We start from the raw sequence: 16,468 nt of genomic DNA, 5'->3' as shown, positions 1-16,468 counted from the left end.
ATTTATTTGCAGTACACTCTGCATGCAAACATTTGTATCTGTGCTTATAGAAAATGGGCTTGTGGTTCCAGTTTCTGTGGGGTAAATGTAGCCTAAAACCAGCAATCTCTCCATTCTTAATCCTTTTACTCCTTGTTTTAGCATATAGGGACAGATAAACCTCTATATTCTGCCTGTGTCACACCCAGCATTATCTATTTCCTCAGGAGCACTCTGTTTAGAAAGAAAGAAAGAGTAGTTTTCAGCAAACCCCTGATTTTCCCTATGTTCCACAGGTCAGGTCACAAATAGGTCCACTGTCTGCTGGAGTTCATGCAGCCATTCAGTAGGTCAGCCCATATTATAACCGAGAAAACTGATAACTTACCATTCTTTCTCGTTACTATTAACCTTAACCTAGCTCCACTACTACTGTAATAGCTTTCCCTTTCTTTTTAAATCCAATTCACCTTAATCCAAGCAGAAAGTATCAATGTGGCATGATAGTTCAGAAGTGGCAGCATGCAATTTAAAACTGTATCACAGTCCCTGATTTCCCAGGGGCCAAGGCAGATGTGTTAAGAATTTTAAAGGCAGCTTCCCCAGCAGATAGAAGTGAGGGCTGTCGCCAGGTTAGTTCCTGTCAGCACAGTCATGTGTCAAACCCACAGTAAGGAGCGGTTTGTCTTTTTCACTAAGGTGTGGGGTGATGCTTGACTGGCACAGGCGATTACTCCCTTTGCTCTGTCATTCATGGTCTCCCCAAGCCCTCTTTTCCACACCTGAAAGCTGGGAGATATGACACTGGCAGGGATACTGACTCACTTTATGAAGTATTCTCAATTTGCTGATCAACAGTGTAATGTAGGAAATACACATTACAATCTATAGTCTATATTCATTGATTTGTGAAACTGGCATTTCTCCTGTAGCTGATGTTATGGACACACTGTTCATATTCAGTTGCTTTTAAGCTTCTGGGTTTTGCTTTGAACAGATACATAAGATCCTTTATCTCCTTGGGACATTTGTTTTGTTCCAGTCCTACATTAGCTTGTATGCCCAGTGCAGCCATCATTAATTGCAGCAATGCTACTGACCGTTGTAAGAATCTGCTGGAATAACTAATACATTTAAAGCCCACTGATGGAGGGGGGGTGGGGGGGTGTCTGTGTGTCCACAGTGCTTCTTCATTTAGCTTTTGACATGTAACAGGATCTTGAATGATGCCTCATGTTATTTTTGATTGAAGATGCACAATCTTCTTTGTATCTCTTTGACCAAGAATGCATATATGTTGATGAGCATCTGAATATATGCCACATACATTTAATGGTGAAAACGCAATTTTTTTTCCAGAGGTATCATGGAATACAGCTATATGCTGTGCAGCACCTGAGAACATCTAAGGGAAGTTGTTTGTCATGTAATCCTGGCAAACAAATCTAAAAAGCAAACTGAATGGCATTGCAACAAGCGACCTTCAACTTTGTCCCTTCAGCTTTTCTTGAGTTGTGAATTCTTGCACAAGTATCCATAGTCTTCACTTAAGGAGGCAGCAATTGCTTCACAAAAGCTGCTACCTGAATAAAAATATTTTTGCATATTAAATCACTCTTCTTATGTGTGCCAGGGGGAGAATGTATGCATAGTCTCTTCGTGATCCTTTTGCTGTTAGAATGACAAGAAGCCTCATAAAGTTTTCTGAAAAGAACCATGATTTTGAACCAGAGCTTTTTTTTTTTTTTTTTTTTTTTTTTTTTTTTCCCTTGTATTCTTCGAAAAACTGTGTCCCTTCCTGGTCCTTAAAAGTCAGTAGAAAAACTATTTCTGCTATCATTCGGGAGCAGCAGCAGTGGTATTTTGGTTTATAGATACAGATTCTGGTTGATAGAGACATTGCCACCTACTGTGTAGTGCCACTTTTGTAAGAGTGTTAACAGCAAAAGGCAATCCCAAATAAAGTGAAAAATAGAAAGTCCGAGTGCCTAAATGGAGCACCATTTGGATTAGATGGGACATCTCAGATGAAGAGTCCTTCCCTCCATCAGGAATTTGCCATGATTTGTGCTGAAAAGGGGTAGAGGAATGTTAAAAATAAAGGAGTGGAGCAAACAGGCCTAGAGGAAGCAGAGAATTTCAGCTTCTCCAGTAGTAGGTGAAGAATAAATCTAAAGACAGGCAAACTGGCACAGTGTCAGAGGAACAGAATGTACAAAGTGGATGGATGGGGTTTGGCTGAGTTTTTTTTATGAATAAAAAAAGCCTTTTGTCCATTCCTTTTGATAACGAATACAAACGTAGCCAGATCAATGCATTAAGATGGTGGTTTGTTTCTGCTTGCATCCTTTGAATGTTAAAAGCAGGATATTTAATAGGATCACAAGCAAGGAAGTTGTAGTAGGTGTAGGAGAGCTAGAAGGTGATTAAGGAATAAAAAAGGTGAGATGGAGAAAACAAAGACAAATTTAGTAAATGTCTTGGCAGGTGCTGGTAGACTTACGAGCAGCAGATTAAAGAAGAAATTTAAAGTTTTACATAATAGGAGAGTTGTTTGAAGACTTAGAACTTGGAATTGTTTTCTTCTCAGATTTGCTTCACTTGGTTGCACAAAAGGCTGCTTTGTTGCTGTGTGATATACTTAAGGACTCTCAAGTCAGCATTTTTAAGTGAGTTTGTTTAGTGGCAGACTGTAGCAGAACAAAGCATTGCTGTCTACTTTTGCTGAATAATACTACAGAAATCATTATATTATGTTGATAAAGTTTTACAGAAAGCTACCTGAAGAACACTGGGTGAACCAACCTTAATCTGTGTGATTTGATCTGATCAGTATCAGAATAATTGTATCTCCAAAGAATTTTATGCTAATAATATCAGCAATTGCAACAACAGGAGGAATATTTCTCCTTCAGCAGCACCTCATTTTGCAGGACTGATCCATGCAGGTATAAGCCACCTCCTGTACACCTATCTTGTACACCTCTAAGCATCTTTGGTGCTACTGAGGAACTAAATGGGGCTGTCTGCAGCAGAAATGCAGTTTCAGCAAAAGTAGGGACTTTTAGAGGTTATTTTATTACTGATCTGATGATCTTACACATGGCTGATTCAAACTGCTTACTTCCTAATAATCAATCTATCAAATACATTTTAATTTGTGATGACATTTCTTCTATTTTCTTCTAGATGCAAAGAGTTTGGCTGAAATGCTTATGAGGTAAGAATAGTTTTAATGTTTTTAAATTGAAAAATGTCTGTCAATTATGGCATCATGTTTAAAAATTATTATGGGGACAAACAGAGAAGTAAACCTTCTATTCCTAAATCCTTTTTGAAATTCACTGTTTGACTGTGTATTAAGAACTAGGACACATTGTTGGTAGCAAATGGGAGAAAAAAGTCAAATTGTGGACAGTATCTGTGAGGGAATACATTGGTAAAAAACTGAACACTCTTGTGTTAGTAGATTAAATTATGGAAGCTATGTAGGTCCATTTGGACATTTTTCCTATTCAGAAAAACATTTTCATAATACGTGCCAAAGTAATTACTCTTCAGAGGTCATCTGACTGAAGGCAGTAAGTGCCTGGATGCAAGTATCTCTAAACTTTACAGTTATACTTATGTAATTCACTATTGCTAGCAGCTTATACCCAAAGGTATAGAAGCACGGGTAAATCCATTTATTATTTTTCAGTTCTGTTCCAACAGCTCAACAACCAGAAATCTCATTCAGTAGCTAAATTGCAACAGAATGACTACTCTGGCGCCACAGTTCTTTCAAAGATGGAAATTTCATTTATTCAATGTTTATTGTTTTGTCTGGGGAACATACTGAACTTTAAAACTGCTGCATATAGTTGAAAATGGGATCACCAAAAGATTATTTTTAAGTTCAAATGAGATTTAGTCTTTTTGTTTTTAAGCAACAAATTTGAGAATGTCACAGATATTTTACAAAACTTACCGTACTCTAAGCTTCCTCACCCATGGTAATCTTCACCCTGCTACTGTAAGAATATACATCATGGATGATTTTAGTGTAAACTCAGCTCTACGCCATCAGTCTGTGAATACATCTGAATAGTCCCACTGATGTTAACAAGACTCATCATGCAGATCAGGTCATACCCCTCCTATCTGCCAGTTAGAAACCTCTGCTAGCAGTGGATTGCAGGGTTAAGCAACTTCAAGAAGATACACTCAGATATTTTCTGGTGTCACAGAAAACAGCAGAGATTAGCATATGCAACAAGTCTGTTCCCTAAAGAAACACAATACAAACTGGCTGAAACTCCTGGATGAAGATATTCAGTCCCAGTGACAGCTACACATAACACCTCTGCAAAACTGGTAAACCTCTGCCTTAACCCTGGTGAGCTTCACTAGTCTTGTCACCACTTCTGCAAGGGCATGTCAGAGCCTCACTCCTCTGATACTTAGAAAACTTTATCAAACTGCCAAAATAAGTTTTGACCCAGTATTTCTTCTGCTGGTGTTGACCTTCAAATTAAAGAAGTCCTTTTGCCCTCCCTGCCTGATGTACTCAGAGAGCAGTCAGGTCCCTTCCCAGCCTTTAGTTCAGAGCTGGTTTTCTGGGTAACTCATCTGCTACCCTTTCCTTTTTGCTTTTCTTTTCACTAGCATTGAAATATGGTCATGAAGTCAGTTTCTCCCATTTCATTAAAAAAACAAGCTTGGTTTTAATAAATAGTCATGTTTTGTATTTCTCTTCTGAAAGTGTGAACAAAGGCAAATCATTATTAAAACAGGACTTTAAAGAAAGCAGGGGCTATAAGCCTACATTTGCAGATGTGTCATAACCTGGAGCTCCCAAAGTGATGCTGTTTTGGGGAGCCTGCTTTCTACAGGCTAAGTTCTCTGTCACTTGTGATAAATCTGTGAAATACCTCCAACCAAAACCGGAGCTACCCACCATCACTAGATGTTCCTGAAGATTTAGCATGTTAATAATCAAAGGATAATAGGCCCTCTCCAAAGCAATAGGCACACATCATAAAGCTCCTGATATTTTATGTCTTTTAGATTTCACCAAAATCTATGATACCAATATCAAGAAAGAGGATATGCCGTGGGTTGTGCTTTGCTGTTTAAGTATTGGACGGAGAACAGAAAAGGTGAATGCCGGCTTGGTAGGAAGGTGTGAGGCATGGAGAGAGCTTTGTGTCTCTTTCCATTTGAGGAGATTCTTATGAGCATATGTAAAGCAGATTAAGAAAGGAGCTTTAGTCTTTGCTTTGAAATTTGTTGGCTTTGGCTGTGTAAGTCAGATGTTTTGGGAGCAGGATAAGCCCCAGAAGTTAGCAGTTTAGACACGAGCAGCACAACTTGTTGCTGATACCTTAAACTCACAAATAAAAATCCCTGCTGCTGTACAATCACAGGTATTTTATGTCTTTTTTGGGTGAAAGCAGTGGTTCAGCCAACTTCTTTGTAACACTTCACTGTGAATCAGGATAGCAATTAATTGAGCTTTCTAATATTGAAGACAAGCTGAGGAATCTTTTCTCAAATATTCCTCTTCCAGGCCAATTACTTACAAGATTTAGTTTTCTGTGTGTTTTTACAACAACCAGCTTAGACATCAGGAAACTGTGAGGTGGCTTGAATCTCTGCCAAAGACCGAGAATAACATTGGCTTTACAGATCACCATATTTAATCCCTTTACATAACTAGCCTGATGGGTTTAACCCTCTCCTGTGCATACAGGTATTTTCAGTCAGTCAAGTAAGTATTTTTTTGTTAAATGTCCAGAAAGACTGTGTAAAAAGGGGTGTTCTTCTAACTACGCACACTCTTTCAAAATACCTTATACATTTTACTACCTCTGGAAGGAGGCCCGTTTATCCACAGACTGTACATAAAAGCTGTGTTCAATCAGACCCAAAGGCCTATGTACCCAAGTATCTGTCTGTCTTAGTGGCCAAAAACAGACACCTTGGTAGAGTAAAAGACTACAGTAAACGCGTATGGACTTGTTCTCCAGACAGGCTCCCAGTCTCTTAACAATTTGGAGCTCAGGGGTTCATTGAACCAGAGGGAATTAATTGTATTATACACAGATCCTTACAAGGTCTGACAGGTAAGGAATAACCATAGCTCATGTTTAAGTTTGGGAATTGTGTATCTGTACCTTAAGGAAAATCTAGGTAGATATATTTCCTCCCTTTAAAGAATTAATCATTGGACTCCTCACGCACCAGACTGTTACAATACTTTGATGCCTGAATTTTCCTAGGTTAGGAAATACTTGGGCACCAAACTTCAGAACTGCAGTCCTAAAAATCTGCCTCGCTGCCAATCCCTAGAGGCAATTAATTGCTGTTGGCACCTTAAGTTTTTATAATCTTCAGAAAGTAATTCAGAATTCCCTGAGCCAGAAAGAGATAGCATGCTAATTGGCAGCAACCCTCTTGCTACTGCCAATTGCCTGTTCTGTGTTTGGACACTTCATGTCACTGTACCACTGTATACAAGAGAATTAATTAGACCAGTAAGGAGGAGGAGAGAGATCACACAAAACAATGCACAACCTTGAGCATAGTAGGGAATTTTCCTGAATATAGAGATGCCTGGAATCCAGTTCTGGCTTGAAGGACCTTCCACGTATTTTGCATAAAGCTATCCCTGGAGCCAAGAATGGGATTCAGAATTATTTTGTGGCAGGTGAGCAATGTAACTGCAAACCTGGGGAACCGTCCTCCTGCTCCTTGTGGTCCAAACAATACTTTTTGTGCAGTTGAGTACTTTGCAATAGTAGGGATATAGAGCATTCGTACTGCAGAAGAGCTTCTAGGTCTCACTGTGGTTCTGGGGTCTGCGTTCTCTGAGGAAGATGTTTGATTTGATCCCTGTGTCTCCTGCATCCCTGGTGAGCAAAGGAAGGGTGCAATGATGCATTTATTAGACTCAGTAATGTATTGCACAGATTCTGCATGTATCTGATTGTGTGTGTCCTGTAACTGTTCGATTATTGATTATTAATTGAAATTGGACCTCAGAAATTCAGTTTTCTAACAGATCACAGGTTTCCTCTATGATCTTGGACAAGACCAAATTAGTGTGACTTTTCAAGGGCATGTATTCAAGCACATTTGGCATTGCAGATAATATGTAAGTCTCTGATTCTCTTAACATTTCAGCAACTTGAGTGGAAACCAATAGGAGAGTGGCATTTAATCAATGCAGAGACTTTGCAGAGACTTCAAGAATGTCAGTGTGGAATTTATCTGCATTTTAGGATTCTAAATGTCTTTGAAAATTTATGTGCTTAATAAGATACTGTAACTACTGTGCTTCCCTGATTATAGACAGAGAAAAGTCTGGCCACCCTTGGGTAGCTCTCTTGATATTTTGCTTCCACCATGATTAAATAAGGCACCAGTTGTAGGCTGTTTGAATTCATTTCAACTATCCAACTGTATATGACGGCAACAGTACCACCTAACCACCCAGGTAAAGACAGAGACATTAAAATTTGAGATGCATAGATGGTGTTAACGCTGGGGGCCACAAGAGCAGGGAAAGCCAAAAGGTGACAATCAGCCAGACAGGTGTACCTGTGTGCCTTGCAGACCTCACGCTTGGATTTGGAGCAGGATTATGGACCACATGATGAGGAAATTCCTCTTAAAAAGGACTGTAGGAGAACCTCCAAACCTGCAGTAGTTAGGTCTTGGTGACATGGAGACACAGCAGGAAGTTAAGGCAAGTTGTCTGGAGATGTGGGCTCATCACACATGCGTTAATCTCCTGTATAGAAGCTCACACTCAGGAAAGAAGTGAGCTTATCATCAAGCAGCTTAATAGTCCTCTGCTGATTCCATTAGCAACAATAATTCATTGCCAAAGGAGAATTAAACCAAGTGATCTACAGCTATTTTACACTAGAAAATGAGCCTCCACTTGGATTTTAAAGCTCTTTGAAGTGCAAGCACTTGGATCACACTACTGGCTGATTTGTCTTAACTTTCCTCAGCCTCCCTGCGTAAAGAAGTATTTGCAAATATCTCCTGTCCTGCAAAGAGTAATTACATCTAAAAGGCTGAAAAGTTCCTGGGTTTTTAATGCAGTCTAAAGGTTTCTTGATGCAAGCTCTGTACTAGAAATTATTGTAGCACTCAGTTCTGCTATCCTTTTTCATTTACTTTCAGTAGACAGCTCATTTAAGAAGTCATTTTCTGGTACACAGACTTTGAAATGAAATTGTTTCAATTTGCACAATGATAGAATAATTGGTTTATGCTCTCTTTTAGAATATTGCATCAATCAATTAGAAATAATCCATAAATATAAACAAGATTTTCAGTTTTAGTCTTGGAACATCAATGGGACTAATACCTTTATTCATTTAATGCAATTTATTAATGGATTCCCTAGTTATTAATTTGTTTTTATTTATCAAATCTAGTGATATATGGAATTTATCTAATGAAAAATATGGAAAAGTAAAAAAAAATAATTAGAAATTACTCAAGACATCGTTCTCCTACTGACCTGTTTGATTAGCTATGTGTTTATTCATATTCATGAGGAATGAAAGAAAAGTTCCATCTTGCAAAGTATTTTTTCTAATTTCATTATATGACAACACTTGAAGAAAACAATAATATTTTCAGGAGATTTCTACTAATAAAGAATAGACCAAATCCTTCAACACTGTGCATTCATCTAACGGCTTGTCAGTAATACCATGCACTTGTTCTGAAGAGGGGGAAAATAATATGTATGAGTTTTTTTGCTGATTATGGTTATATACTTTTTTGTTTAGCAGGACATATTTAAAATGAGGAAATTTGCAAATACCTTTTCATTTAGGCTGAATGTTAATGTGTTCTCTTCTTATTTTTAGCAAGAACACCAGGACATCAGATACACTTAATAAGCAGCAGCAAACACTGAGGATGCACATAGACATTCCCAGAGCACAGCTTCTGATTGAGGAGAGGGACACGATGGAGACTATTGGTAAACTCCTGTTGGGTTTGTTTTCACTGGTTAATGTAGCAGGCACTTTTAGGTAGACTTCCTTTACCCTGTGCCTTTTCCCCACTGCGCACATCAAGAAAAAACAGCGACAAAGTAATCTGCCACATTTGAAAACTGAACTGATTTTTTTTTCTCCCCTTTGAATCATTTTCTACTTTTAAGTAGTCTCAGTACAGTATTTAAAATAATGCAGGACATTAGGAAAATGAAGCTTACTTGAAGAAAATGTAAATGAAGACTGGCAGTTTTAATGATTTTCATTTTGATTTCTCTTTTGGCTCTCACTAGGCAGTTTGATCACTGGCATTACTTACAAGGAAAATGAAATTCTGAATCTACAATATTAGTATTTGAAGATTTACAAAAGCCAACTTCTGAAACTTAAACTTTACATATTGTATCCACCTGCCCATAGCAAATGATATTTCAACATTTTGATCAGTTTTCAGCTTTTGTGTATCTATGCAAAATTCAAATTAAGCTGTTTCACGCAACACAAAACAAGATTTCTCATGTGGCTGGCACATAGCTAACTGTCATGAAAAACAGAATTGTTTGGTGTTGGGGATTTTTCCAAATAATTTAAACACAAGATGCCTGAAATCTCAACAGAATAAAAATACAACTTGATCTCATGATGGTATGGGTATACATTGTGCAAATACCTTCCAGAATGATGAATCTTACTAGACTTCTAACTTTTTTGGATCAATATCTGTGTAAAAGAAGCCTGCAATGGCTGAGAACATAACAGGATCTCAGGGGTGGTGTGGCCAGAGAAGAAAGTTCCACAAGCTGGGAGCAGCATCTCTGCATCTCCTGTCCATGCCCACACTGGGGAGGAACAAGCTGCTTTAGCTCCACACCCTGCACACTTGCTGTTAGTCTGGCATGGGGGTGAGCTCAAGGAATATTTCACAGTCTGTGCTGCAGATTTGAAGAGGAGACCTGTGCTTCACCTGAAATACAGACTTTTTAAAATCCTGATTTGGCCTTCCCAAAATTTGCTCTGTGAGGCAGTCTTCTGTGCCAGGCTTCATCCTAAAGACAGTTTTTACTTTTGAGTTACAGTTGCTGAGCAATAGGGGTTATAGTGGAAATACTGTTAGTGCTTTAACTGTAGCAGGGTCATCAATGCCTCGGTAATAGCCAGCTCTCCACACAGCACTCAGAATAAGCAGGCACTTTGGCAGTCTTTGACATAGTTTACTGCCAAGAGGCTTTATTCCCAACCTGAATAAGAGCTCATCTTTTGCCAGAGACAGAGTAATTTGATTTCATAATGCTCGTTCTATTTATGGCCTTCTTTGGGTAAAAAATGCTAGTTGTGTTATTGTGCAGAACCGTTCACCTTAATGGTGTCTTGTCAAGTTTAAAAACCTAAAAACTGGGAATGCTTAGAAGAGTCAGATCAACCTCTGCTGACTAGTAAATGCATGGAAGCCCCACTGCTGCCAGTCCTCTTAAAAATACATTACAAAGGTATGTAGCATAGCATAGCAGGAACTTGTGGCTTTTATTACTATTATGAATGGATAAAAAGATAGTAGAGAATGCAAAAGAAGGTCTGAAAGCATGCAAGGTGTGGTTCTGCAAGAACAAAGTCAGTGGAAGATTTATTGCTTTAAACTTTCCATGATTAGGTGGACCAGATGCCTCTTTAGAGCAAAAGAAATACAATACAGAGATCACAATTGAAAAAAAAAAAAAAGTAAGTGCTGTGTAGCACTCGCTTTCTGCAGGGACCAAGGTCTGTGTAGAAATCTGATGAATATATCCTACCCCATAGGGAAGCAATAGACAGCAGAACCATACAGCAAAGGTCAGGGCACACCTTTTTCTTCCAGTGCTTCCCAAGGTCAAGCATCACCTCTCACCTTTCTTTGCAGCTGCAGGTAAGCCCAGAGTCAGCTGGACTGACTGTGTTGAGAGAAACCCGCATGATTTGTATAAAGCTCCCCAAAGCTGCTTTTTCAAACCTACAGCAGTGAGGTTTGGTGCAGAGAGAGCTGGTAGGACTTAGCCCTTTGCTTCCAGAACAGCAAAATACTGGACTTAAGGATGCTGAGCTGCCCTGCAAGTGTATTTCCATTGTCTCCACTGCGGTACTCGTGTTTAAAAATAAGCAGCTCCCTAAGAACAGTCTTGGGTCATGGGCATCCCTTCTGTAGTGTTCTGTCTCTGGAGAAAAAGCTGACTTTTTTAGAGGGTTAGTTAGCAATGTTACCCAACTACCTTTTTTTGGAAAGGCATAGGTGATTTCACTGAATTACTAATTATGTTAATAAAAAGAAATTAATTCAATATGTTATCAAAAAGTGCAGCTGAGCTCTCTGAAAATGAAGGGGAAGAAGACAGTGTTCAAAAGATGGGAAAGAAGGAATTGGGGGCAAAAATAATGACACATAAATCTGCTTTTTGGAAGGATGCTTAACGTCCTGTCTCAGTTGCACATCTCTAAGGTGAAATCAGGTAGACGTGAAAATTACACTTATTCTTTAGTTTTGTATGAACTTTGAGTATAAACCCAGAGGCTTCCAAGCTGTGGTATGCACTTGGTACTCCATTCTTCTTATTTCTCTCATGAATGTGTTCCGTATCTATGTAAATCACTAGATCAAAGGAATATTTATGAGTTAGGAATATTACCAAAGTGTAGTTCACTAGCAGTGTGCAATTTCTAAAGTCACTTTCAGTCCTGCAGGGAAGCGGGAGCTGCTTCTGTCAGTGGTGGCACCCAGCTGAAAATAAGTCTGGGGACTTTCTGTAAAGCTCTTCTGATGGCAAACCCAAAATTCACATACTCATTATCTGACGGGTTTTTTTACTTATAGATGACAGATCGACTGTTCTGCTCACTGATGCTGACTTTGGAGAGACGTCTAAGCAGAAGTCACTCACTGTCACCCACACGGTACATTACCAGTCAGTGTCACAAGCTACAGGACCATTGGTGGATGTTTCTGATGCCCGGCCAGGAACAAGTAAGCATATAAGAGAATATGTTACCTGGAGAGGAGGAAGTTATGAGAAAAGGAATACTGTGCTCTTGCATTTCCATCCTCATGGTGTTTTTTTCTTCAATCTGAAAATGGAGAGAAATCTATTTAGGTTGGCAGAGAACTTTTCTTATACAATTGCATTTAGTGATTTGATATGGTAAAAATGGCACATGCATCAAAATGTAGGTGTAATTTGGAATAATTCATACCTGGCTTTCATTAAACCAAATGCATGTTAGATTTTAATTTCTAGAATTTATTGGGTAAATTAGGATAATGGCTTTTAGCGACTAATATTTTTTTTTTCTTGGTGATCAATCTTTATTGTATTTCAAAATACATTTTCCTTCCTTACCTCTCTATCACGCAGGAAATACATTTCTCATTATTGCTTTTCCTAAAAGGTTGTATTTCCAGTTCTAATTATTTTGGTAAATTACTTTTCCCATTTATATTTATACTGATTTATTCTTATAGTGATTAAAATACTATCATGAATTAATATACTGCTGCAATCCATTCTTATTTCTCTCATGAATGTGTTCCATATCTATGTAAATCACTAGATCAAAGGAATACTTATGAGTTAGGAATATTACCAAAGTGTAGTTCACTAGCAGTGTGCAATTTCTGAAATATCTTGGATTATTTCTATTCCCTGACCTTTTCAGAATTTGTTTACTTGGTGAGTTTGGTGAACGTAAATGCTGAAAGCTCAGTTGCTAGAATGCAGATTATTTGTAAAATCTTCATCTCAATTTTAACCTCAGTCCTTATAAATAACAGCTGTTCTAGTCCTGACCTTGCTGCTTTTCTAACTTTAACAACTCTTAACTTTTAAGATATGGTTATTTATTTCTTGAGGACTAGATTAGTACCACCATTTTTCATTTATGGAGAGTCAAGACACAGTATTTACTTTCTTTCTGGTACCACTCTTGTCTCGCTCCTTTAGTTCATGTACATGCTGTCTATCCTGCTCACTAAGAGCAAAAATATCATCATATAATTTTTATCATGTTGGAAGATCAAGACTGTCTGAGTAAACAATGGAGTCTCCATTGTTTTCTGACTATGCCTTTTTTAATAAGGAAAGAGGCACCACCCCACATTTTTATGCGTGTATCATACCAGAGCATTTTATAGCACCAGCACCTTCCATACCTAATGCTTTTTTTTGTGTGCAGTTATGTGCTTCATTCCACTGGAGTCAGGGAGATACTTCCTTCAAATTAAACTTGGTTTTAATTAATTTGTAAAAGTATGATCTGTGGGCCACCCAGCTTTGGAAATAGCAATCCACTATCATTTTTATCATGCAGTAAAAATCTGATTGTAACCGTGCACAAGGCTGGGTCAAAAACTTTCAGGTAGCATTTTCTGGATTTAAGACTCTAATACAACTTTTATAGAGGCCGGGCTATGAGATTTTGTCTAGATCCACAGCCATCTCTGTGAAGAGGGGGGCAGTGCCCAGATGGATAGCTCAGAGGTTATGGATCCTCTCATCTGAGCACACACACACACACTCACTCGCTCATTGGTAAATATTCCCTCACAGCACTTTTAAAATTCTTCTCTAGTTCTTTTGTATTTATTTATAAAAGAGGTATGCTCCGTGAACCTTTGCTTTGCTCACTTCAGCTCTCTACAGTTATGCTTCAGCACATGACAGCAGAGCTGGCTTAGCAACCGGGGCACCAGATGCGGGCTGTTCTCCATCACACAGGCAGCTCTGGAGGCTGTGTCTGTGCCACAGAGCCCCTTATGCAGGCGCAGCACAGCTGGTGCAGAGCTCCTGCTCGGCACATGCTCAGCAGGACGAGCACTGACCTCCTGCGTGCTGGCAACAGGCTCTCCTGCCTCCTTCAATTTGCCAACAAAAGCCTACTGGGTCATGGGATCAGAGAACAGTTGAGGTTGGAAGGGACCTCTGGGCACTGGCTAGTCCAGCCCCGCTGTTTAAGCAAGATCAGCTAGAGCCGGTTGCCCAGGTCCATACCCAGATGACTTTTAAACATCTTCAAGGATGGAGACTCCAGCACCTCTCTGGGCAACCTGTGTCAGTGCTCAGCCACCCTCACAGTGAAGTGTTTCCTGATGCTCAGAGGGAAGCTCCCATGTTTCACCTTGTGGCCATTGTCTCCAGTCCTGTCACTGGGCACCACCAAAAAGAGCCTGGCTCTGTCCCCTCTGCGCTTTCCCTTCAGGTATTCATATGTGTTGATGAGATATGCCTGATACTGATATGCCTGATACTCCTCCAGATCAGGCAGCCTGAGTACTGTGCTGAGAGCTCTCCCACCAGCTCTCACCTTCTGTCCTTCATGTCTTCCCTTGAAGCAGGCATGAGGCTCACTTCTGGCTACTCAACAGCCATGTGCCAACTTCGCACAGCTGGCACAAGTGGTGGTTTATACTGACAGGCTGATCATGTCATGCCAAGTGCGTTTTTGGGTATTATCCATGTGAGGCAGTTAGGTAGCTGCACCACCAGGAGCATCCATTATCAATGAGACAACATCCATATTTTTCCACTGATGTAGGGGGAATATGTGAAATAGGAGAAGGATCAGATCATAGCTGGTATTTGTAGATAAATACCGTGTTTCTTTGAAGCAGCAGAATGCAAATTCTTACTGGGAATGCTTAGGCAGAAGCAATGCTCAGAGTTATTATCTGAGTATTGGTTCTTTCTTTAAATTGCTTTTGCTAAAGTCTCTTACCTCAAACACTGACAACTTCACCATTTGAATGTCAAAGAACATTTGAATAGATTTGAATTTTTCATTTCTAATTCCCTTTCTCTATTGTTAGCAATATCCTTTCAGAAGCTTTGAAGAGAAATACTTCAGTGCTGATTTAGTCACTTTCTGTTTGCCACATAATGATTTTTCTGTTCCACTTGCTTTGTTAGGGAGTACAGGACTCGCTTTTACAGAACAACTATTGATTAACAAAATTAAGCAGGTCAGTTTTGGCAGATAGTTCATGTTTTCTCTCTTGATCACCCTATTATCTCTAGGATAATAAAAAATAAAACATTGCTGATCTTAAAAAAATAACAGGTGATTTTTAAAGTTTAAGAAATTTACTAACTTTTTTAAACAGTCAAATCTTTATAAACCTGTTCCTACTGAAAAGTCTGATAGTGCTATTACTATCAAACATATCAAAACTATATGTTTTATATCTTGGCTACTTGTTAAAAAAATAGGGAATCTTTAGTTGATAAATTCCATAATATAGTAAAAGTATTAGTAAGATGTCCAGAGCAGGAAATTATATCACCACATTTCTGAGCACAAGGTTTTACAAACTAGGAGCAGGTACCTGGTGTAGGGTGTTTCTGAGGGCACATCTATGCTGATAATTTACCTTAGAGTTTGCTTGAAATGTGTTGTGAAATCCTCGCCCAGATCTACTTGCCTTGTGCTCTTTCACATCTCAAAGTAGTTTTGGTACTGGACAACTACTTACATTGGAGTAAAGGGATAATGAATGTGTCAATGGGAGACTGGTGGGGCTCTGAGCTCTTCAGTTGCACCCTTTTTCAACTGTATGGTTTCATTAGAAAGAGGGTATTTCAAAAAAAGCTTTAGCGGTTTGGTAATAAACAGCCCTTTCACTGTTGTTTTTTTCCCCACAAAGAATGTTTTGTGAGTTTTTTTAACCAACATGAATTCAGTGGTCATCCCCTTCTGACAGGACTTGCTTCCTTATCAAGAGCCTAGTGGCAAAGACCCTCTCTGTTCCGTCACAGATCCTACCACAAGGAGGAGTGCCAAAACCGGACCCACAGCTCGCAACCGCTACGCTAGTCAGTGGACCCTCAACAGACCTCACCCCACCATATCAGCTCATACCCTCACCACAGACTGGAGGCTGCCCACCCCCAGGCCAGCAGGATCAGTGGACAAGGAAAGTGACAGCTACAGCGTCAGCCCCTCGCAGGACACAGGTACAGGGCTCTCCATCAGGCTGCGCTGTGAAGATGGGACAGCAGTAGCTGCAGTAACCTTCTTGGTCCTTGTATTTCATTTTGTGCTTTGGTATCTCTTTTTTTTTTTTTTTCCCTTGCTAGGGTGTTTTTTCTGTAGGCTATTCCTAAATGGTGCCACAAATGCATATGGTGCTAATGATAACAAATATTGTGCCCATGTTTCTTCATGCCATGCACGCATACCGGAGTCCTTTGAAAGACAGGGTGGTAATTTTTCCTGTAGCTGGAGCACTGTACTTCCTGTATCTGAAGGAAAAAGTAGGAGAATTTGCTGCATGAAAGGTCATTGACCAGGAAGGGGCAGTGTTAGCAACTGAGAATATGCCTGAGTCATAGGTGGGATGGTTATCAGACTTGAGCTACGCTGAGGTTAGTGTTTTCCTTTTCCTATTCATGTAATATGTCCATAGGGTTTATTCTAAGTGGAAAAAATGAGAGGGAAAAAATATGGAATTGAAGTCCAAGTCAAAA

The 16,468-nt window shown here is 39.3% G+C and overlaps 1 protein-coding gene across 1 annotated transcript in view; it reads left to right on the top strand.

Moving 5' to 3' along the window:
• The window catches only part of DSCAM (DS cell adhesion molecule), a 470,381-nt gene that overhangs the window by 430,662 nt on the left and 23,251 nt on the right, over positions 1 to 16,468 (top strand). Inside the window, exons 28-31 of the mRNA XM_056328736.1 lie at positions 3,169 to 3,199; positions 8,856 to 8,971; positions 11,827 to 11,976; positions 15,758 to 15,955. Coding sequence (XP_056184711.1) covers positions 3,169 to 3,199; positions 8,856 to 8,971; positions 11,827 to 11,976; positions 15,758 to 15,955 — 495 coding nt within the window. The remainder of the gene's footprint in view (positions 1 to 3,168; positions 3,200 to 8,855; positions 8,972 to 11,826; positions 11,977 to 15,757; positions 15,956 to 16,468) is intronic.

This window comes from Falco biarmicus, chromosome 2 (assembly GCF_023638135.1).
Source record: "Falco biarmicus isolate bFalBia1 chromosome 2, bFalBia1.pri, whole genome shotgun sequence".
Lineage (NCBI taxonomy): Eukaryota > Metazoa > Chordata > Aves > Falconiformes > Falconidae > Falco > Falco biarmicus.
Note: the sequence above shows the minus strand (reverse complement) of the source record. Positions and strands in the feature narration are given on the sequence as shown.